The sequence below is a fragment of the Artemia sp. Qi Xiang Cuo genome, chromosome 20 (genome assembly GCF_049724085.1).
Source record: "Artemia sp. Qi Xiang Cuo chromosome 20, ASM4972408v1, whole genome shotgun sequence".
NCBI lineage: Eukaryota > Metazoa > Arthropoda > Branchiopoda > Anostraca > Artemiidae > Artemia > Artemia sp. Qi Xiang Cuo.
This window is the reverse complement of record NC_142813.1, coordinates 14,824,736-14,849,541: the sequence shown is the minus strand read 5'-3', so window position 1 is coordinate 14,849,541 and position 24,806 is coordinate 14,824,736. Positions and strand designations below refer to the sequence as shown.

General features: G+C 38.1%; 1 protein-coding gene across 4 annotated transcripts in view; it reads left to right on the top strand.

Annotated features, from left to right (window-relative positions):
- The window catches only part of LOC148939903 (ATP-binding cassette sub-family F member 1-like), a 57,522-nt gene that overhangs the window by 9,743 nt on the left and 22,973 nt on the right, over positions 1-24,806 (top strand). For 3 of the 4 annotated variants that reach the window (XM_089106261.1, XM_089106260.1, XM_089106258.1), the window contains exon 2: positions 22,884-23,610. In XM_089106261.1, the coding sequence (XP_088962387.1) occupies positions 22,887-23,610 (724 nt within the window). In that variant the 5' untranslated portion in view covers positions 22,884-22,886. Of the gene's footprint in view, positions 1-4,292; positions 4,552-22,883; positions 23,611-24,806 lie in introns of those variants that run through there. The other variant, XM_089106259.1, reaches the window with a different exon arrangement.

The window sequence follows — 24,806 nt, the reverse complement described above, 5'->3', positions numbered from 1 at the left end:
TTATTATGGCAACCACTTTAGCTCAATTGTCCAGTTATTTGTAAATTAATCATTTATTATTAAATATTTAAAACAAATATATATGACATCTTCAAATATACAACATTTTGAAACAGATAAGATACTTTCATTTGGAAATGTAGTGATTGAAAGGGTGACCAATTTCAATTATCTGGGAATTATTATTGATGAAATGGTTACATGGAAAGATTGTGTGAGGGCACTTTCCATTAAAATTTCCCAAGGGACAGGTATTCTAAATAGACTAAAGCATTTTATTCCTCATGAAGCACTTAAGACTTTATATTATGCTCTCATTTCTTCATATTTTGAGTATGGATGTACTCGTTGGTCTAATTTGTTTAATTATAATGTACATAAAATCCAAGTAATACAAAATCAGGCTATAAAAACTCTATTTTTGCATAAATACTCTACAAGTGATTCATTCCACCTGGCAAAAAGTCTGAATGTTTCTAAAATATCTATGCTTTATCTAGTTCTAGTTCTTTTATCTAGTTCTTATTTATCTAGTTCTTTAGCACCACTTAGACTAAGACAACTTAATATGTTTCAAATGGCTTCAGAATAGCCTATCCTTCATATCCAACAACCTCATCTGAAAATAATTTACTTATATCAGAAATGCACCACAACCATAGATGTGCACTGTCATTATGACATGTTGGTGTAGAGGTGTGGAACATGTTGCCCAATTATATTAAGGAATCAATTTTGTTAAGTTTGTTCAAAAAAAAAAAAAAAATTAAAAGATATATTATTGAGTAAATTAAAGTTGTTTGTTTAGTTTTTCCAGTTAATGTTTTTTGAATAAGGTATATGCAATAATATTGTGAAGTTACTTATTTCCTTTTATGTGTGGAATATGTGGAATACTTGTATATTGCTCTCAATTATATAGAAGAATTGATTTTGATAATCTTGTTCTGAAGAAAATACTTAAAAATATCTCATTGAGTAGATGAGAAAAGTGCTTACATTATTTGTCATTTAGTTTTTGTTGGTTTGTTGTTTGTTTAGTTTTTCTGCTTAATGATATTTTCTTTTGATAATATTTTTGTCAAATTCATTGTGATACAAATAATTAATTTCTTAAATCCCTGTAGGGGAGACCGGGGCATTATTGACACTTTTTCACACGATTGCAAATAACTTTTCAATAAGACTCTATTTTGCACATCTGACTCTACCAACATTAACTTCAGTATGTTAGCTTTATTTGACCTATTCATAACAAACTTGTACCTCTTACCAGATTCTCATGGGAAGTGACCAAACAAAAAGTGGCAAAAGTGTCCATGTACCTGGAATACTGGGGTATAATGGACACTTGGTATGGGTAATTTGGACACAGATGTCCATTATACCCTGGGTTGTTAAAATCAGAAATAGAAGAGTAGATAACTGAATATTTCTTTCATGTACATTAAAGATGTTTTGAATACATATAAAAACTACATATAAAAATCATAACTACTTGATGTCAAATTGAGACAAGTTCACTTGAAAGACAAGCTGTTCTGCTTGTCGCATAGTGCCGTCAGTAAAGGATGGAGGCCCTATGTTTATTTTTATGCTGGCTCTATCGAATGTAAAAATCTGATCCGTCTGCTTGAACTTCATGAATGGCAAAAGTCTCTTCAAATAGAGTATCTCATACTCGTCTTCCTCCTGAGAAATGATCTCGCCAATTGAGTAGGTGGGAATTTTCCCTATTTTTCCCTCAAAGACAAGGACGTAGTCGCCAGTTTTCACATCTTCATAGTCGACGTCTTCCACAATCTCTGCATGCATGCTTTCATCATCAGAGCCACTTAGGTGCAAGTCTTCTTCCATTTCATCCTGACTACTATCTATGTTGTCAAAACTCAAGGCTTTTTTCCCCTTTTGCTTGATAACTTTTGCCTTGTTACTTCTCACTTTTTTCTTTTCTTTGGCCTTTTCTGATCGTTCTGCAAAGTCTTTTATCAGTTGGTTTTTTACAGGTGTATGGGTGGATACAATGCTTTTGATCCTTTTGCGGTTGGTAGTATTTTTTCTGGCACTGGCTTTAGGGGGAGGGGAAATCTGCTCGAGAGAGACATTTAGGGGTACAGGCGCTTCTTCTAGTACTTCAAAACATGCATTAGAAGATGTGCTTGGTTGAGACAGATCATTGTCTTCAGGAATATTAAAACTCGGAGAAGCTGGCTCTGCATGAACCAATTTTAATTACTTCTTTATGAGCATTCTTCTTTATGACTCCTCTGAAATCTGTGTGTCAGGGTTTTTAAGCTGGAAATCATCCATCATGTTTGAAACTCTAAGATTACTTGGAAGGTACCTCACATAGGTGTGTGCAAACAATGTTAGTGTGGTACAGGTGGGTGGAAAATTTCCATGTGGTTTTCTATCACTTGTCTGTCAATCTTGTTCCCAGGTTTCCTGTACCTCTTGCCACAATGTTCTGTCACCATTGTACCAAGTTCATCACATGCATGGCATTTTTACCAAGAAAATGATAGAATCTTTTTTCCCCAACCCAAAGGTGGCAAAGAACTTGGACTTGCAAATCCTCATTCTTTCACTTCATGGGGCAACACTTGGATCTTTTGCTGTATTTTCAGAAGAAAAAAAAAGCACACTTGGTTTTTTTTGGAACCTTTGTTCACATCGTGGAACTCTTCAGACAACTAGAAGAAAGTATAATAGCATAATGACCTATTTACCCCTTTCTTCAGAAAATATTGTCCAAAATTTATTATATTACTTTTAGTGTCTTTGCAATGCAAAAACTTACAACTATTAGTAAATTTCTTGAAATGGCATTCTGGGTCTAATAGGAAAGGATGCTTTGTGATCTCTCTTTTAATTTTCTCTTTCTTATTTCTTGCTCTCTTCTAAACAACTGGATCACTCAAACCTTCTGCAACAGTCTAAATTGATTGTCTTTCTTGGCTTTCATGTTCCAAGGGGGCAGATCTTCTAATGGTTCAATGCCCTATCTTTCTTGAGTGTCATGTTCTGTAGGGGGCAGCTCCACAATTTGTTTAACACCTTTAATGCAACCACCATATGTCATCTGCTCAGAAATTGTTTGGTGCTCCTCAAGAACAGCAACACCTGCAGTAATAAATTCAACTTCAATTTTGGCGGGGCACATGAAAACGTCTGTATTGCCAAGAAAAGGATCAGTGTTATCACATAATATTTGGTCTGTCTTCTCTAGCTTTGAAATTGATAGAGACACAGTGCTAAGAAATGATGGAAGTTCTATATCCTTTGAGGCATATTTGACTGGCTTGCTATAGACATCCACACTCTCACTAGTGCTGCTGCTGTCATTGCCTTAGTCAGTATCACTATCCCCATCTCTAGTGCTACTTAACAAACACTAGAGCCAGATAGTGCATAATCCTTCCAGCCAATAGAAACACATTTCATCATTGATTCTTTAACATCAATTGTTTTCTTTAACATATGTACTTAGCAAGGTTGCCCCACCCCCTCTGCTACATTCATCTTTCCTACAACTAGCAATTGATTTGTCAGCTCCTTACCTTAGTATTGGATTCCCAAGACAAATTTTGAATCTTTCAAATGAATCCTAACTTAAGTACTCTGGAGCTCCAACATTGAGCTTGTTCACTAGGGGTAAGATATTGTCCTCTGAAGATCATGCCCTTCTACAAAACAATCTTCACCTGCTGGGTCAATGGGCCGATGCTTAGCTTCTTGGATTCAATGTCGCTAAGTGCCATATCATTCACTTTGCCAAACTGAATCCTTGTTGCTCTTATTTTTTCTTAGACCACCCACTCTTGTCTGTAAATAATTAGCAAGATCTTGGTGTCATTATTGGCAATCAACTAAAATTCAGCACTCATGCTAAGAGGTCTGCTGTGGGTGCTAGTTCAACTATGGGACTGACCGAGCATACTCTTTCCACTCATTCCCCTAAAGTCACCAGTCTTCTGTATAAGGGACTTGTGCATCCTAAGCTTGAAGTTGGAATGTCTCTTGCCTCCACATATTTTAAAGAAGACGACAGTTCATGAAGACCTGCAGAGACATGCCACCAAAGTGACATCTGGCATGCAGGAGCTTTCCTACCCAGAAAGACTATCAAAGCTGAATTCCCCTACATTTGTTTACAGGGGAAATAGAGATGCCATTTTAGCCTATAAGTTAATGAGACCTAATGCTCTCCAGGCATTATTCCCTACTGTTGATCCCAACTCAAGAACTAGAGGTCATCATCTGAAACTTATCAAGAAGTCTATTATTTCTAGAGTCCACACTCAATTCTTTTCATCACGAATTGTCAACAGTTGGAACAAACTATCTGATGAAACAGTTACTGCTGAATATGTTGATGTTTTCAAATGAAGGCTGGGTGCTGAAGGGTCCTCCAGAGGGTGCACACTCAATTGGAATTCTACTGGTCATGGAACAGCACCTGGTCACTAAAGAGTTTTGAATACAACACAAGTCATCATTCTGGAGCTCTACAAGAAGAAATCCTTAGATTGCTCCTAGCTACAATTTAAGGTAAATAAAAAGTTCAATTTCACCTCCTGGTTCTTCAAGCCTTTCAACAAAGCATTTGCTCTTAGAATATTATGTGCCATCAAGCCCTGAAAGTACAAAATTAGAGCCCCTTTTATTGCTCTAGACAATGCTGGACCACATTTTCAAGAGCAACCCAGTATGTCTTACTTGGATAGAGTAAGCTGCACTCAGCTGTTTGTGTAAGTGCATGCCACTTTGCAACTTCCTTCTTCATCTTTGAACTGAAAGCAACAAAATTATTTATCTTATGTGGAAATAGGATGATAGTTTGATCAAGAACTTTACAACCATGTACCGTAAAGCTCTTTTCAGTAAAGTGCAAATTATGTTCTTGTCTTGAGAAGGTATGGGGGGTTTTCAGCCCTAATCATATTAATTTCTGCTTGTTTTGAGTCTGGCTTGGTAATTTATTGTAATTTCTGTTCTTTTTTTGTTTCACTTATTTATTGATGGTTGTTTGTGGAAGTTTTGCGTTTTACATTTTATCCAAATTAATTGCTGGAAAGGAAAGCTTTACAACATTGTAGTCAGACAAACCCAACTAACCAAGCCTACTCCTGACTATCAGCCCATACCAACCATCCAAACCTATATACGTTATGTCCAAGACTGGGAGCCTGTTATCCACGTTTAGAAAGATAAATGTTAACAAGATATTTGTCCAAAATCAATTTAAAAAACTTTTTCCACGAAATAAGTTTTTCAAAGAAAAGTAAAGATCTTTATTAAACCAAAAATGAGCAGAAATAAAATTGAATAAATTACTTAGCATCGACAAATAAATGAAACCCAAAACGAACAGAAATTGCAATAAATAACCGAGTCAAACTCGAAACAAGCAGAAATTAACATAATTTGGGCGCAAAACCCCTATGCCTTCCCAAGGCCAGAACATAATTTACACTTTACTGAAAAAATATAAGTGTTTTTACTTTTATAACTTTAATAAATCAATTATTATTAATATTTTGATTACTAAATATCAGTATATGTATATTAAACTGACAATGCACATTCATTTGTATTTTTTCAGTAATGTGCAAATTATGTTCTGGCTTTGGGAAGGCATTGGGGTTTTGCGCCCAACTTATGTTAATTTCTGCACGTTTTTAGTTCAATTCCCTTATTTATTTTGATTACTATTAGTTTTGGGTTCATTTAGTTATCGGTGCTGATTTATGTTATTTTCACGTGTGGTAGATGATTTAATTTTATTTCTCCTCTTTTTTTGTTTTATGAGAATCTTAACGTTTCTTTGAAAAACTTAGTTTGTAGAAAAAGTTTTTTTAATTAATTTCTGTTCGTTTTATATTTTTATAAAATCTTTTCAGGATAAAAGGAAATATTACTTTAAATCTTTCCGGTTTTAGACTTTATAGTTTGGCCTGATATTTGTATGCTGAAGAAAAATTTTCAGCAATTTTTAACAAGATACACCCTTTTAAAAATCTGGACACAAATAGTACTGTTTAATTTAGTTTCATACCTCTAGTTGACCTGAAATGGAAAACTTGATACCATTCGCAAAAAAATCTGTTTCCTTTTTTTGATAGCTTGGATACATTTACGCTATTTTGATTTGGTTATAAATTTTAAGAGCAGAAATAGCCTCGAAAGTTTGAACATAATACCCTCAGTCGTTCTTGGGATACTGCTGAGATGCCTTAGTGGGAATTAGCATTATCACAGCGCATTTTGATTTAATCTTAAGGCAACATTTAGTTTTTAAACATAATGGGCAAATAGAAGGATGGGAGTGGAAGGGGGACTAGTTGCCCTCTAGTTACTTTCGACTACTAAAAAGGGCATCAGCCCTTTCTATTTCAATCGAATGAGCCCTTTTCGAAGTTCCCACGACAACTCCTTCGATACGAAGTGCCCTGGTCTAAAGAACAACAACAACAAAAAAAATACATTATACCCACATCATCCTTTACCAAAAAAATGTCCAAGAAATAAATTCCTTTTTAACTATCTAAAAGGGTCTTATGTCTTATGGTTTTCATCCGAATGAATCTGTTTAGAATCGACACCACGTTTTAATAGTATCAGAATTGCCCCCAGGGTAAAAACTAAAATTCTTACCCTGAGGTCCTTTTCAAAGACCTAATTTCCAGAACTTTCTACTACTTTGAACAAAATGACTATCTGAAAATTTGGATTGGATTTGTTTTGAGGAATGGTGGGGGTGAGAGGGAGGTTAGTTATGCCCCAATCACTTTCTACTATTACAAAGGGCACTAGCCCTCTCAATTTCGAATTGAATGAGCCCCTTTTGAAGTTTTACGACAACTCTATCTATAAAATCTTATATGCCTCCAGGGCATAAACTATAGCCTTTGCCCCTGGGGCTCTCGGGGGTTTGTCATCCTTAAATACATAATTTCCAGAACTTTCAACTATGTTGAACAAAATGGCTATCTCTAAACTTTGATTGAAGTTTTTTGGGGAAATGGTGGAAGTAAGAGGGGGGTTAATTACTCTTCACTCGCTTTCGACTATTAAGAAGGGCAATTTCAATTTCCAATCAAATGAGATCTAACGGACATTTATGTAACAGTTTTTAATATAAACTTTAATGCCCCTAGGATATAACTTACAACCTTGGCGCTGAGGGCTCTGAGTGGGTTATTTTAATAAAAGACCTGATTTCCAGAGGATTAAACAGCTTTGCACTGAATTAATACTTCAAAATCACGATCAAATGTGTTAGGGAAAAAGGCTGGTGTCAAAGGAGCGCTAGTCGGTATCCAATCACTTTCAACTATTAAAAAAGGCACTCCCTTTCAATTTCCAATTGAATGAGCCCTTTTGAAGTTTCTACGACAACGCTTTCAATAAAAACTTTATATGCCCCAAGGGCATAACTTACGACCCTTGCCCTGAGGGCTGTGGGGGGCGGAGCTGTCATCCTTAAAGACCTAATTTTCAAAACTTTCAACTACGTTGAATAAAATGGTTATTTAAAAATTTTGATTGGATGTGTTTGGGGAAAAGGTGGGCATGAGAGGGGGAGGGGTAGTTGTCCTCAAATCACTTTCGACTATTAAAAAGGGCACTAGCCCTTTGAATTTCAATTCGAATGAGCCCTTTTTCAAGTTTCTACGACAAAGGTTTCAATAAAAACCTTATATGTCCCCAGGGCAAAACTTATAATCCTTGCACTGAGGGTTGTGGGGAAGTGTCTGGGGAAAAGGTGGGCGTGAGAGGGGGGTTATTTGCCCTCAAATCACTTTCGACTATTAAAAAGGGTACGAGCCCTTTGCATTTCAAATCGAATGAGCCCTTTTTCAAGTTTCTATGACAAAGATTTCAGTAAAAACCTTATCTCTATGTGTATCTACGTGTATTATCGCTATGTGTGTCGTCTCTATGTGTGTGTAGTATCTGTGTGTTTGTCATCTCTGCGTGTGTGTCGTCTTTGTGTGCTTGTCGTCTCTGTGTCGTCTCTGTGTGTGTATCGTCTCTGTGTGTGTGTCGTCTCTGTGTGTGTGTCGTCTGTGTGTGTGTGTCGTCTCTGTGTGTATATCGTCTCTATGTGTGTGTCGTCTCTGTGTGTGTGTCGTCTCTGGTTTATGTTAGGTTAGGTTAGAGGGGTTAGTTGCCCTCAAACCACTTTCGACTATTAAAAAGGGTACTAGCTCTTTGAATTTCAAATCGAATGAGCCCTTTTTCAAGTTTCTACGACAAAGATTTCAATAAAAACCTTATATGGCCCCAGGGCATAACTTATAATCCTTGCCCTGAGGGTTGTAGGGGAGTGTCCTCCTCAAAAATATGTTTTCTATCTGGAAATCAACTATGCTGAACAAAATGGCTATCTCAAAATTTTTAATGGATGTGTTTGGGGGAAGGATGGGTGTATGTGTGGGGGGGTGTAGTTGCCCTCCAATCACTTTCGACTATTAAAAAGGGCACTAGCCCTTTGAATTTCCAATAGAATGAGCTTTTTTTGAAGTTTCTATGACAACGCCTTCTTTAAAAACCTTATATGGCCCCAGGACATAACTTACAACCCTTGCCCTGAGGGCTGTGGGGGAGTGTCCTCCTCAAAAATATATTTTCTATCTGGAAATCAACTACGCTGAACAAAAGGGCTATCTCAAAATTTTGATTGGATGTGTTTGGGGAAATGATTTGCGTGGTGGGGGGGGGGGGGGGGCTAGTTGCCCTCCAATCACTTTCGACTATTAAAAAGGGCACTAGCTCTGAATTTCCAGTCGAATGAGCCTGTTTTGAAGTTTTTAAGACAACGCCTTCTATAAAAACCTTATATGCCCCCAGGGCATAACTTAAAACCCTTGCCCTGAGGGTCGTGGGGGAGTGTCCTCCTCAAAAATATATTTTCTATCTGAAAATCAACTACGCTGAACAAAATAGATATCTAACATATTGATTGGATGTGTTTAGAGAAAAGGTGGGCGTGAGAGGGGGGTTAGTTGCCCTCAAATCACTTTCGACCATTAAAAAGGGTACTAGCCCTTTGAATTTCCAATCGAATGAGCCCTTTTTCGAGTTTTTACGACAAAGATTTCAATAAAAACCTTATATAACCCCAGGGCATAACTTATAACCCTTGCCCTGAGGGCTGTGGGGGGAGTGTCCTGCTCAAAGGTATAGCTTCCTGAACTTTTAACTGCGTGGAACAAAATGGCTATTTCAAAATGTTTATTGGATGTTTGGGGAAATGGTGGGCGTGGAAGGGGTAATAGTTGCTTTCCAATCACTTCCGATTATTAAAAAGGGCACTAGCCATTTCAATTTCCAATCGAATGAGCCCTTTTCGAAGTTTCTACAACAACGCGTTATATAAATACCTTATATGCCCCCTGGGCATAATTTACAACCCTTGCCCTGAGGGCTGTGGGGGGGGGGGTTGTCATCCTCAAAGACCTAATTTCCAGAACTTAAAACTACGTTGAATAAAATGGCTATCTCAAAGTTTTAATTAGATGTGTTTGGGGAAAAGGTGGGCGTGAGAGGCGGGTTAGTTGCCCTCTTAATCACTTTCGACTATTTAAAACGGCACAAGACCTTTGAATTTCCAATCTAATAAGCCTTTTTTAAAGTTTCTACGACATCGCTTTCTATAAAAAACCTTATATGCCCCCAGGGCATAACTTACAACCCTTGCCCTAAGGACTTGCCCGAAGGTGGGCAGACCACAAGGTCATATTTTCTAAGTAGAAATCAACTACACTGGTTAAAAGAGAAATCTTAAAATTTTTATTGGATGTGCGTTGGGAAATAACGTGGGTGGAACGGATGTTAGTCAACTTCCAATCACTTTCGACTATTAAAAAACGCACAAGCCACTCAATGAGCGCTTTCCGAAGTTTCTACGACAACTTCTTGGATACGAAGTGTCCTGCTCTAAAGGAAAAGTGTCAACATCGTTCTTATATGCCCCCAGGGCATAACTTAAAACCTTTGCCCTGAGGACTGTGGGGAAGTGACCTCCTCTTTACTTAGTCCCCGTTTCTTGTCTCGTTCTCGAGTGCCCCCGTTCTTTACTTAGGCAGCGCGATTGCGCTGCCTATGATTTATGCAACAACTTTCTATATAAACCTTACTAGCTCTTTGAATTTCCAATCGAATTAGCATTTTTTGAAGTTTCTACGACAACGCCTTCTATAAAAACCTTATATGCCTCGAGGGTATAACTTAAAACTCTTGCCCTGAGAGTTGTGGGGGAGTGTCCTCCTCAAAAACATATTTTGTATCTGGGAATCAACTATGCTGAACAAAATGGCTATGCCGAATTTTTGATTGGATGTGTTTGGGGGAATGAGGGGCGTGGGGGGGGAGCTAGTTGCCCTCCAATCACTTTCGACTATTAAAAAGGGTACTAGCCCTTTGAATTTCCAATCGAATGAGCCTGTTTTGAAGTTTCTACGACAACGCCTATAAAAGCCTTATATGCCCCAGGGCATATCTTAAAAGCCTTACCCTGAGGGTTGTGGGGGAGTGTCCTCCTCAAAAACATATTTTCTATCAGTAAATCAACTACGCTGAACAAAATAGATATCTCACAATATTGATTGGATGCTTTTGGGAGAATGATGGGCGTGGGGGGGGGGCTAGTTGCCCTCAAATCACTTTCGACTATTAAAAAGGGCACTAGCCACTCCAATTTCCAATCTAATGAGCCCTTTTCGAAGTTTCTACGACAACTCTTTCGATACGAAGTGCCCGGGTATGGAGAAAAAAAAAACAAAAAAAAAACACATTGTGCCCACATCGTTCTTTGCCTATGATTTAGCTCTTATAGACAAATAGAAACAATATTATTAATTACTCAAACTACGAAATGTTATACTTTGATGGGAGCAGATAATCCCTATGTATAATACAAAATTAGGGAGACTTCATGTTCTCAAATAGGGGAGGGGGGGGGGGGCTCAAATGCCTCAGAAGCAGAGTTGTATTTATGGTTTTGGTTTGGGGGGGGGACCCATCAGCTAAAAGCTTCTGGGAGTTAGAAAACTTACTAGTAACCCAATCTTTTATTGTTAGTCTCTTTCTCTATGAGCATTTGTATGTAAGGTTAGTATTACTTATTTATTACTATGGTACAACAAAAGATTTTAATCAACCAAATAAAAGAGTTCTAATAATAAATATTACTAAACTGTATCAGATACAAAATTCCACGAACATTATTATTGGTTCTTATATTCTGTTATCTTATATTACCTTAAATTGCAGCTTTGAACAATCTAAGGATTTCTCCTTGTAGAGCTCCAGAGTTGACGATTTGAGTTGTATTCAGGATTCTGTAGTGACCAGGTTCACTGTGCTGATTTATAGCTTCCCAGTTGAGTTTACACTCCCTGGAGGACCAATCAGCACCCAGTCTTCGTTTGAAGATGTCCACAGACTCAGCAGTAACAGTTTCTTCAGAGAATTTATTCCAACTGTTGAAGGTTCTTGATGAAAAGAATTGAGCGCGGACTTCTATTGCAAATTCTTTCCAAAGTTGCTTAAAACCACTAGTATCCACCATGTCACCTTGATAAAATACAGTGTGCAAGCCTGTTCAATATGTCCTCTCTTGTTTGATTCTGTAGGCATGATTTTAGGTATTTCAAGGTGCTCAAAAATCTTGGTGACAACTCGATTTCTACTGGTTGCGGAGGTAGTCCCTACCAAGGTTGTTGCATACCTGAAAAAAATCCACTGCTGTATGTTAATGCTTAATACCATTTCTCTTCTGACTATTTAAGGTGACTCAAATGTGATGGGATATTTTTTTTTACTTCAGATTATGCAGGTGCATTAGAGGAGAGATAAACAAAATATTGAAACCTTGGGTGCTTTCATAAAAAAAATATTTAGGTCCAAATACTTACAATTTTGTAGATTTAATTGTATTTTGTTGAAGTCTTTTGTTAAGGACTTGGCCAATGTTTGGAGAAATTCTTTGTTTTGTGTTCCTACAGTTTTTTAGTCATGGGTGTAATTTTTTTTTTCTGACACTACATTATTGGTTTTTCATTATTCGTTGGCTAGGAATAAGTTTTACATATTTGATTTAAAGCTTGTGTAACATTTTAAAGTGTGCTTTTTAACAATTTTTGCTATAAAACTCTAGATGATTGGCTTTTGGTTGTCTTGGAAAGCTGTAGACATGAGTGGCTAAAGTTTCAGAAATAGATCTAGAGCATGAATAATGTTCTGGGAAGGTTTCATAAAGTTTAAGTTCTGCCTCTGCCCACCCCAAAGAGTACTGCCCTGAAGAAACACTCTGTTTATAAAATTGCAACGTTTTAGAATAGACAAGAGGCTCTCCACTATCAAAAATTATGTACAGCAGGTGGCGCATACCAAGCGTTGTGAAAGTGTGCCATAAGATAGAACTGCGCAGCACATGGGGTGCTGCAAAATGTACACCAGATAGCGGACAGTGGGCAACCCCTTGAGAATAGATTCACAACACAAATGAAGTCCAAGAAAATTTGAATTGAGACTCATGCATTTGCAATATTCTGACTTGTAAGATTTTCAAGATATTTAAAAATCTGTTACTTAAAGAGTAAATTGTAATAAGGCTTCAAATCTCATTCAAGTGAATGGGATTATGTTTCAGAAACATAAGGGTCAAAGAAAACAGATTTAAGAGCAAATTATTAAAAATTTAATTTTGCCAAAGTTGAAGCAATAATAGACCTAGCACCTGTCCTCTATGCAATCTTCAGTATCTTTGGGATAGGGAATAAGCAGAGATACAGTTTGAAAGTACCTTTGTTGGATATAATTTGGGCTGTAGATATATTCCTGAATTCCATCTTCACAACTCAACTACTTTTCAAAATAGCATATAGTTTTTCATCTAGAACTTCAATTGTAATAATTTAAACCACTTTATTGTTTAACAATGATTAGAAAATAATCTAACAACTATTGTAATTGCTATACATATAGTTCCTGAGGCTTAATGTGATACTACAAATATCACTGCTTGGCACTGGATTGATGTGGAAGCTGAACTAAGTTCTTAAAATATACAATTAATTACCCTACTTTCTTTAATCTTTAAGCTGACTTTTTAGCAAGTAAAAAAGAAATGGGAAAAAAGATATGTATACCCCTCTGTAGTATAGTTTCTATACTCCACTAAAATAGTGCAGTCGAAACCTGCAACACTATTAAGAAACTAAACCACTATTTAAATTAACAAAACTAGGTAAGTAGTTTAGTACACACTTAGAAAATAGAACCAAGTTGATTAAAGTGACAATTAAGTGGATGCTTTTTAGGTTTAGTGCCATATATCAAACCTTACCCTAGACCTTAGTTCCTCCAGGGTCAGGTGTGGCGACATAGGGTATCGACGAAGCCTGGCCAGACGTCTTGGAGCGGAGCATCAGCCGTGATGTCCTCCCACTGTGGTTGTAGCGATAGCTCAGCCCCCCGCAGGTCTCAGTTGCACTGTCATCAGAGGGTGTGTTTTGGTCACCCACTGTTTCGCCCACCCTCAGGTTGCCACTTGTAGACAGCATTCGGAAGACGATCTCCAGGCATTCAGAGGACATGACCAAGATAGGTCCATCTTCTTTGCTTCAGGAAATCAGTGACTGGAGGTTGACCTGTTCGTCTGGAGACCACTATGTTTGAGACAGAACTTTAGGTGCAAAGAGTATTTTTTGCTTCACCTGACTGGTTTCAGTTTGTTGAACGCCAATGTTGCTTGTCCTATTCTTCTTTTTATCTCGTTGACTATTCCACCATCATATTTGATCCAACTTCCAAGATATTTGAACTCCTGGACTTGTTCAATTGTTTTTCTGTTGCATTTAAGATTCAAAGGTGAGTTGGATATGGCCATGCTCTTTGATTTACCAACGTTTACTATTAGTCCCACTTTCTCAGCCTTGTATGCTATGGTGTCAAGTAGTAGTTGCAAACGTTGCTTCGCCTGTTTTAGAAGTACTATGTTGTCTGCGAAGTCTAATCTGTGAGCTGCTGGCCGCTGACTTTTACACCAAAGCCCAATGCTTGCATTAGGACATGAGGAGGAACAGGGATAACACACATCCTTGTTTCACCCCAGAGAGAATCTTGAAGAATCGTTTCTCCCCATTTTCTGTTTAGACACAACATTTACTCTCTTTATTAAGGTTCATTATTATTTGGACTAGTTTTTTAGGTACTTCATAAAAATTTCAAAAATTTCAAAATTTTTCATAAAACATCGCAATTGATGGAGACAAACACTTTCAAAATCTATGAAGAGCAGATACAGCTTTTTATTCTATTCTCTTGACTCTTCCACCATAAGTCTTAGGATAAAAATAAGGTCAGAACATGACCTACCAGACCAAAATCTATGTTGTTCTTCCCTTAGATGTGAGTCAAGAGCTGCTCTCAAACGCTGCAGTATATAATCGTGGCCAAGAATTTACTTGGGACTGAAGTCAGGTTGATCCCCCTCCAGTTGTCACCGTTAAGAGCATCTCCCTTCTTAAACAGTTCGACTAGAATGCCTATAGTTCAATCACGTGAGACCTTTTCCATGCTCCAAACTGCTACTAGGAGAGCAGTCCATACATTTAAGCAGGCTCGAAGGAATGTCTTTATCATCTCTGCTGTTATCCCATCAACTCCAGATGTACAGCCATTTTTAAGCTTTTTGACAGCTGCTTCTACCTTTACATTGCTGGGAGGATAAGCACTTACGTCTTTTTGTAAAAACGGTATTTCAGGTACAATTTCTTGGTCATGGGATGGGGGACAATTAAGTATATTTTCAAAATGGGAAGCCCCTCTTTAGTCTACTTTCTTGGGATCTGAAATTACGTTCCCGTTTTCATCTTTAACAAGTGATGAGTTTTTCACCTTTTTTTCCAACTATCTCATTGGTTAGTCAGTAAACCCTCCTGGAGTCGCCTTTCTTTGCAGCCTCTTTGGCAAGTGCTGCTTTCTCTTCTACCTGGTTTCGCTTATCTCTTCTTTTACTCTTTTTGACAGCTTTATCCTCTTCTTTATAGCGAAGCTGCAGATGGTCTTTATCTTCAGGCCTTGACGTATTCAGGATATATCTCTTTGTTTCCTTGCGCTGTTCAATGAATTTTTAGGTTTTGTCCAATATCCATTCCTCCCTTTGTTTTCTCATATCCAAGACTTGCCTTGGCTTACCTTGGCGTATTATCAACCATATATCTTTGACACCATGATTGTCAGTTTCATCTGTTAGATTCAAGGCCTCAAATCTGTTTTTCAGAGAAATGCAGAAATCCTGTTGTAAGTTTTGGTTTTTATAGTTTGTTGGTGTCAAACTGCCTATAGGTACTGGTCACTTTCTTTTTTTGAGCTTTCAATTTAATTTGTATTTCAGCCATCATCAATATATGGTCCGAATTAACGTTAGCTCCTCGAAAACCCCCTATGTCAAATAAGCTGCTTCTCCAACGTCTTGAAATTAGAAAGCAGTCAATTTGGTTTTTTGTCTAAACCATCTGAGGACACCTAGAAGTATTTGTGGATTGACTTATCCTCAAACAATGTGCCACCTGTGATCAAGTTGTTGCTCAGCGTGTAGTCTACAAGAAACGCCCCGTTTTCAATCATAACTTTTATACCATGTGGGCCCATGGTGTCTGGGCATTACTGACGGTCTGCTCCAACTTTAGCATTGAGGTCGCCCACAACGCAGAGACTATCACGTCTGGGCCACCGGCGGATCTAGAGGAAAATCTTGGGGGGGGCCGCGCCGGACACAAGGCGACAAAAACTGATTATACAGGACTAATTTGATAGCTCTTTATTTATATGAAAACACTGCCAAATATGCTCATAAAGGTAAAACGTAGCAAAAGAAAATAAAAACAGCACCACACTACACAACTAAACTCAATCGGCGAGCTTTTCTGAGAGCGAACATATCGATAGCATCGTCTGTTTTCGGCAGTTCGTCTCTGTAAGTCTGCATGAGTAGTAGAGCCTCCAACCTCTCTTCAGTCATCGTGCTTCGTATTGATGAACATGTCCTGTCAACCTTTGAAAACATTCGTTCTGCTTCACAGGTTGACACAGGAAGCGTCGCGAGAATTGTCAACAATGCGAAGATGTTGGGAAATACATTTTCCTGACAACTGTTCAGCGCTGAAATAGCTGTTTTCGGTTTTTGCACGGTTTCCTTAGACCAATACTTGTTCCAAATCTCGAACTCGGTTTTAACGTCTATCTCCGTACCCACGAGCAGCTCCTTGTACTTTTCGTACCCTGGCGTAACGTCCTCCCAGCGTTTGCCATTAACCACAGCCGGGATCAAAGCTGAAAGTTTTGCAGCATTCGTAAAATGGCAGCTGAACCGCTCCGTAAAATCAAGCAGCATGGCGTCCAGGGCTGGAATAAATGCCGCCATCCTATAATGACTTTCTGGATCCATCTTGGGTACCCCTGCCCGGTATGTAGAACGTGAAGCTATGCGTGGCTGCGTTACCTTGATGGTAGCATCAATCTTTTCGGCCATTTTCAGAAGATCTTCGTAAAGCAGTCTGAATTTGGTTTCGGCATGTGATCGCATATCTTCCAGCATTGCCTTCACGCTGCTAATGAGGGACAAGGCTCTCACAAGGTCACCATCCTTCTGTTGTAGTGACTCGGCCAAAGGTTTCATGATCGACGAAAACGAATTCAGGCAAACCAGTCCTACGAGTATATCTGATTTTTCAATGCAGGATCGTAATGCATAAGCTCTGCTATTTGCCTCTCGATCGTGCCATCCTTCCATCTCCTGCAGAGCAGAAACGATCGACGGAAGGGAGTCCCAAAACCTGCTGATTGATTCGTGTCTCTCTACAAATCTCGTGGTACAAAGACTGACGAGTGTCTCTGTTTTAGCTTTGTCCGCGATAAGATGCTTTTTTAGAAGTCTTGTTCTCTTGGCACTTGAGCTGAAGTGAGAACTTGTGTCTCGAACAACGTCTTGGGCATTGCGCAGAATGGGAACTGAAACTATCTTTGAACATGAGAGATTTGTGGCATGGCTCACACAGTGGAAGTAATCTGCCAGTTCACACTGGCGTTTAACTTCAGCAGCAGCACCATTTGTCAAGCTTGCCATGCTAGCAGCTTTGTCGTATCCTTGACCAACGCACTTTGACAAATCCAGATTTGACTTCCTGACCTCACTCAACAGCAGCTTCCCGAGGCTCTTGCCGTCTAGCTTCTCTTCGATGCTTCTACCGTCGTCACTTTCCTCATCTCCAGCGAGTCTTGACAGGGTTTGAAAGGCATCGACAACTGCAAAAGGATCTTCTCGAATCACGTATCCCTGCTCGGTTTTACACACATAACGACAAACAATGACCATCAGCTCCCTGGTCTGCCTGTCTGTTGACTCGTCCGCAAGAAGACACCAAACCGTTGCTTTGTTTGCTTTTCTCACTACTTCGGTTTTTATCATTTCCCCAATTGTTCCAATCAGTTCATTCTGGATCTGTTTACTCGCATATTTGGCGTTGCTCGGTGCATTTTCAAGTAAATTTTTAAGTTGCGAGTCTCCACTCTGAATCCGATACCGAAGTAGGTGGCGGAAGTTCCCGTCGTTTACTGCTGTAATGACATCAGAGTCTTGGATATCAAGTTTGCCATCATCACGGTGGCCACGAAGAGGGATATTCTGTGCCCGCAAAGCTTGACAGTTTCAACAACGCTTCTCAAGAGTGCACGGTTCTGCTGTATTTGCTTGACCCTTTCACAGTCCAGAGCCTTCCTGATATCTTGATCTTGACTACCGCGCTGAAACGTTGTTAGCAGCGCGGCAGCTTTTTCCTGGCAGTGTTTGTGAAACTGTGCTTCAGCATGGTTTGTCAGCGCACCATCTTTCCCGGTAAGTTTCGAATAGTCTTTTAGCGGTTTCAAGACCAACTTTCCCATTTTTTGCCCCCCGCCGCCTCCAGATAAAGCCGACCATCCTCCTCCGCTTTCGTTGGTCCTCATCAAAACACAAACACTGCACCAAAGGCCTTCGTGGTCTGGATGACGACTCACTGCGAGCCAAGGATACCGGGCAAGATGTTCGGTATTCAAGCGACGCTTGACTTCGCCACCTTTTCTCTTTTGTGTCGAGACTGGAAGATCAGATTGGTTCTTCGGCTTCCACCTTTCGTTCATAAAAAAACATAATTTCGCCAGAAGACAACTGATTTCGCTCTTTCAGCGCTACTGCAATACCAAAGTCATTCGACGGCGTGAAGTCAGTTTCAGGCGAAAAAATAGCGCTTTGATTCTGCTGCGGGTGCGGGGACTGTGAAATCAGTATTGGGCTATGTACCACCAAGGTTTGAGTACTGCTTCTTGATCCTTCAGTCAGCTGATCAGTGTGTGTCGTTTTGCCGAAGTTTGTTATGAAGGCCGTCTGTGAAGTGGACGGAGTTGTTGGTGACAGTTCGTTCTCCTGGCTGAATGCGTTTTTGTGCATTCCGACCGTCGACTCAGAGTGGGGCATCAGAAGTTGCCGTCGTCTCAACATCTAACAAAAAAAGTTTCTCTTTTAAAGTTTGCACAAGACATTTATTGTAAACGTATATACACTTTGTATAATGGCTTGCTTTAGTAGATTTAACTCTCAACATGGTGAAGGCAGAATTGGAACTAAATTTGAAAATAAACTGAATCAGCAACATTAACTTTAAACTCCCCCAACAATCTTGAACTTTCATACCCCAAAACTATTTCTAGGAAACCTGGACTTTAAAATAAAATACCACCCTAAACATCACTAATTTAATTTGCAACCCCAAGAACCGATCCCCGACATATGCTAACAAATATTTTTCAAGAGCTGAAACCCGAAACAATTATCACCGAAGTTTACAAGGCTAAAGAGAGAGCTTTAACTGCAAGAATTTGAAAGATAATTTCAGAGCTGACACAGTGTGTCGGTAAAAATACTGCTTTAAGCCAATATCATAACCGTCAGGCGAGACGAGTGGGCTGGTAAAAATCAGGTCAAACGCTTCGGACAAATTGCATACGAAGAACACTGTACAAGAGGGACCGTATGCAATATATAACAACAAAAGCAGCTGGTACGCGATGAAGCTTGACGAATGAGCCTTATCAGGAAGGCTATCCGACAATGGGCTAAAGCTATAAATTAGAAGTGTTGATACCCACTTTAAACGACACTCCTTCCTTATTGTTCTATCTTTAAAAGCTTACCTTTAATCTGATCTTTCTTGGCAAAATAATCAGAGATGTCCCTCGATCCTTTACGGCTTTCCGCCATCATTTTTTGTTTCTTCTCTGTTCTATATTCATGCCCTGATTTTTTTTTCCGATCCATTTTAAATGCTTTTCCGTCTAACTGGTCTAACACACGGAGCAAAAATACTCCGAAGGCAGTGGCAGGGTCGCTCGCGCCTAGCCTCCCGCCGGTTGGATCTAACCACCCACGCAACTCCCCAAAGACATGCGTTTCTCGTAAGCATTCACAAAATGTTTTGCTCGTTTAGCACGTCCCAAAAATAAACCCAATAATCATGATTCGTGCAGTGTCGGATTTGAATTTTAGATAATGTGATAAAAAGAAAGTAAAAAATGACGGCGTATCCGATTTTTTTTTTTTAGCGTCGGTCGTAGTTGAATAATTAACAAAAAAGGGTCGTTTGGACGATGGCTGAGAGGGCGCCATAAAAAATTGGGGGGGGGCCCAGGGCCCCCCCCCCCGGCCCCCCTGGATCCACCGCTGGTCTGGGCACATCTTTGGTAACCGCTTGTAACATTTCATAGAATTTGTCTTTTTCATCTTCATCGGATGCATTTGTGGGAGCGTAGAAGGCAATGATGGTCAGTTTGGTGTGGTTTGAGATATATCGGACCGCCAATAAACGTTCGTTTATAGGGTTCCAGTTCACCATTGCCTTCGATGCACTAGGTGACATCAAAACTCCAACTCCAGCGCAGTGTGTTGCAGGGTCTCCACTAAAAGTCAAAGTGTATCTGTCGTCAAGTTTTCTAATCTGCTTCTTGTCCATCTGGCTTCACTTAGGACAAGTAAAAAACTTTATCAAAACCAAAGTAAAAACAATTTTGGCATAGGGATTGAAGCTCTTGAGTGGATCCAAAACTAATCTTTGGGATTTATTAATTGCCGAGAACGTCTTTTGAAGCATTAAACTCTTCTGCATCTTCCCACCCCAAGGTTGCAGATCTTTGACAAATGCATAAAAACTGTATGAAACAAATAAAACTTAAAAAAATGATGCACCGCATATATGAGGCCTGAGGAAAGTGTTATAGCACCATACCTTTGTTAAGTCCTGATTTAAATAAGCTCAAAATATTTTTATAAATTTGTCTTAAATTACATTAAAAACCATTGGATTTTTGTTTTCAAAATTTAAAGTCAAAGACAATCATACTCAACCCAAAAGTAAGGAAGTAAGTTTGTTTTGTCTAAATTATGACAAGTGACCTGGAAATAGTTCGTTAGGGCGGGATTAAGAATCAGATCCTTTTTAGTGGCAACAGGAACCTGTTGGCCTTTCTCTCTTGAAAGGTGACTCCTCATTGTATTATGGGAGGCTGGGGAAAATATTTACTAAATTTTGCATTGGAGTAATAAAAAAAAAAATCAACAAGTACTTTCCTAAAATAACAAATGTTCAAAAACAGTCAAAAGCTGACCTGATCATTAGTTTGTTGGCATTTGTTATTAATCAAACACACTGCTACACAAGTTCCTATTGTCCTTAAAATCCAACATTGCCATATTTTGTATATCTCAAGAATATGGCTTTATAACTGTCAAATCTATTGCAATTCACGAAGTGGGGCAAAATGTTTTGCCCCACATTTAGTGGGGCAAAATGTAATTTTCAAAATCCAGGGGGACAATTTGTCATATTTTTGATTTTTTAATGAAAATACCAAAGAGGGCGTTTTCCAATAAAAACAACCCAAAAAAGGTATTTTTCAAAATATAGGAGAGGCATATAAAATTCGCCCAATTTACGCCACTCTAGTCAATTCTCGATGAGTCAGGGAACCAGAAGCGTACTTTTGGAATGGAAGCCAGTCTCCCCAAGGGCTGCAAGAATCAGATATAAGTATAATCTCACAATTCTTGTAATTATCTCAGCTTATGCCCAGACTTGTGGTGCTAGTGATGTTATTAAAAATAAATTCTAAGCATACTCACAACCTCTTATTTCCATAGCTACCGTTACCTTCTAGGTAGTGATCTAATTTCAAGAATTTTAAAAAAGCAAAAAAAAAAATAGCTTTGATTAACTTGACAGGCGTCAATATTCTTACCTACACATAAAAAAGGATAGGAAGATTAATCTTCTTAAGATCGGTATAGCAGACTAATATTATAAGAGAACTCTGAGATTGATGAACCCTAACACAATAAGGGCCAACTTTAAATTTGTTATTGGAGTACAGAAATCAACTAGTCCTGTTTCTTAAATAGCACATAATAATCATTGAAACAAATGAAAGCACAATATATCATTAGTTTCTGGCTGGCCACCAGAGGATCAAGCTAGTTACTTTAATGTAAAACTGGCCCTATTTATCAAACCATATAAAAATGTTTTTAATATTTGAATTGGATCAAAGATGTGAGAATTTGCAAAGATTGGTGAGTTTTGCTCAACTGAATTGCCTTATGATCACTGGTGCAGTTTTTCATGACAGAGTTAGTCATCTACTAAGATAGCATTATAACATGGGTTGTCAGCTGGACTCGAAATTGATTTTTTTTTTTTTTTTTTTTTTTTTTTTAAAATCCAGCAAGAGAGAAAAACATTACTTTGCAATGTTTATATTTCATGTATTCTATTAAATTATCTTTTACAGTGATTGTAATAAAAACTGCACATGGGATGTTACATTAATTTAGAAATAGTTTTGCAGCATCAAAATATAGTTATGGGCTACCCACTTCCTAAAATTTCACTACTCCCCTTTTTTCATTACTCCACTTTCTAAAGTTGTATTACTCTCATTTTCTGCTTGAAGATACCTATCACGTTTAGCTTTTTATTTTGCTAGAACAGGCAAAGCTGCAAATTATTACAGAAGCTATTTGTATACAACGATTATAATAGAGGAAGGAAGGGGGCGCTCTAACTCCCCTTCCCCTGGAAGACCAAAAATATATAAATTTTGAAAACCTTTTTTTTACTTTAGGGAGAAATATACTACTTTTTCAAACATTATCCCCTCTCTTTGAAAAAATGCTTGGACCCCTCTCCCTATGGACAAAATTCTACAAACACCCTTGTTAGAATGGAAGTTGTTGGGCTTTTGTATAGGGAATAACATGCAATTAGATTCATGCTTATATGCAGTGAACTTTGTGGTACACACGGATATCATGATTCGTCTTTAGTTCTCCTATAATTTCTTTTTATTTCCAAAAAAATTTATATTTAGAGAATTGTTTTCACCCACCAACCCTCCTAAATACATTTCTATCTGCATGACTCATAAATATTGGTTTTAATTTCTAGGTTTTAATTCTCATGAAGTAGATGGGTTTAGTTGTTTCTAGGTTTACAAATTGTTTCCACAGTTTTTATGCTATTCAGAATATCTCCTGGAGGCAATTTCAGATATATAAGAAGACCTTTTCATAGAGGAATAAAAGAATGACTACTTCTATGTGCATTCAGAGGATTTATAGGCATATATAATTAGTAAAATGCTTGAATCCAGGTACTGGAGCCTAAATAACTCATTTTTAAAGTTCTAGTCTATGTCTACAGGTATTTTAACCCCCTTCCTTTTCCTAAGTGAAAGGTTTTTTTTATCTGTTGAATTTTTGTTCAAGAATTTTTTCTGTGTTTCAGACAATGGGGCCAAAAAAAGGTAAAAAGCAGATGGATGATTGGCCAGAAAGTGATAAAGAGGATAAAAAAATACTGAATGAGCCCACTGTTAAAGGCAAAAAGGGCAAGGCTAAACCTAATCAAGAAAAGGCTGAGGAACAGCATAATCCACAAAAAAAGAAACCAGTTGATAATTTAATTAATGATTCAGACAGAGATGAAGTCCCTTCTAAAGGTAAAGAGAAGAAAAAAGCAAAACCAACAGTAACTAAAAAGAAAGCAGCCAAGGCATATAGTGACAGTGAAGCAGATTCCGAAGAAGAAAATAACAAAGAAAAGAAAAATGCAAAAGCTATAGAAAGCAAAAAGAAAGGAAAGAAGGAATTCAGTGATATAGAAATAGATTCAGAAGAAGAAAGTAGTAAGAAAACAAAAGGAAAGAAAAATGTAAAAGCAGTAGATCAAAAGAAGAAAGGGAATAAAGATGACACAGATGAAGAAACAAACTTAGGTAGTGACAAAGAAGAAATACCCTCTATGAAGAAGGGAGGTAGAGTCAAGGGGAAAGCAGCTGATCTTGAGACTGAAATTCCCATATCTAAAGAAAGTGCTGCTAAAAAAAGCAGAACAAAAAAAGGCAAAGGGAAGGCTGTAGACACTGGATTTGAGTCAGAAGATGAAGCTGATTTACTCTCTCAGCAGCTGAAAAAGATTGAATTAGCAGAAAGAGAGGAAAATGAATCTGAAGGTAAATAAAATACTTTTTAATATATGCACAAACCAAATATAATGGGAAACTCATAACAAAACAAATAATTTTTCTTTGGCAGCTAGATCAAGTCAAGTTCAGCCATTTTTTAATTCTGTTAGCAGATGCGTCAATTTTCGAAAATGTAGAGGAGCAGGGGGCAAAATGTATTTTTCGAGATCTAGTGGTGGGGGGGGGGGGCAAAAGTATTTTGGGAATATAAGGAGGCAATTTTGTTGTCTTTTTGATTTGTTTCAATGAAAATACTAAAAAAGGGTATTTGTAATGGAAATACAAAAAAAATGTATTTTTACAAAATTCACAATTGCCTCCGCCTCCTTCCCTACGCCCCTACCAATAAGAGAGCAAACTAGGGCTTTAGCATGGGTTTGGTTGGAAATATATATGAGCCCACTATCACCACTCATACTGCAGTATTATCCTGTAGAGCTTGGAACATTCAAAAAGCTTAATTTTAATATGTTAAAATTTGGATTTCAAGTAAAGGTAAAAGCTTGTCTGGATCCAATCTGGAGTTTTCGGAAGTAAGCTTATTCTTTTATTTTAAACTATCATTTATTGATTATAAAACTGTTTAGTTCAATACTTTCCCCTTCTAAAAAATCTAGATTAGAAGGGCCTCAATGCAGCAAAGGTATTTTGTGCCTTCATTTAAAAAATGCAATGAAAAACTTTTGTATAGAGCACATTTTCCCCAAAGCCACTCCCCGTCCAGATTTTGCCCTCCTCGGGGCTCTCCCAAGCCTGTTCCTACCTTGTACCCTGTTGTACCTCCAGATATGAAAAAATCTTTGTCCCGTACATGACAGGAAAAATAAATAATACATCCTGCTAGTTTCCCTTTTCTTATTACTTGATAAAGGGGCTGGCCGTGTTTTGTATTTGTTCATTTGTTGGTTTTTTTTTCCTTCCTTTTTAAATGTCCCTTTTAACTTATTTTTATACTTATATTCATTTATTTTTTTGGTTCATTGAGTTCTACGTGTTCTTATCTTTCTGACATGTTATGACCAGTCTCAGTTTAAATAATGTCTAACGGATGGATTATCATTCAGGCAAATTTATGTTTTAACATTCTTTTGCCAGCGTTTTAGTTTAAGTTCCTATTTATGTTTCCTTTTGTCCTGTTTTTATTTATTAGCCCTGGAATAGGAATTCAGCCGTTTGGGGCTTGT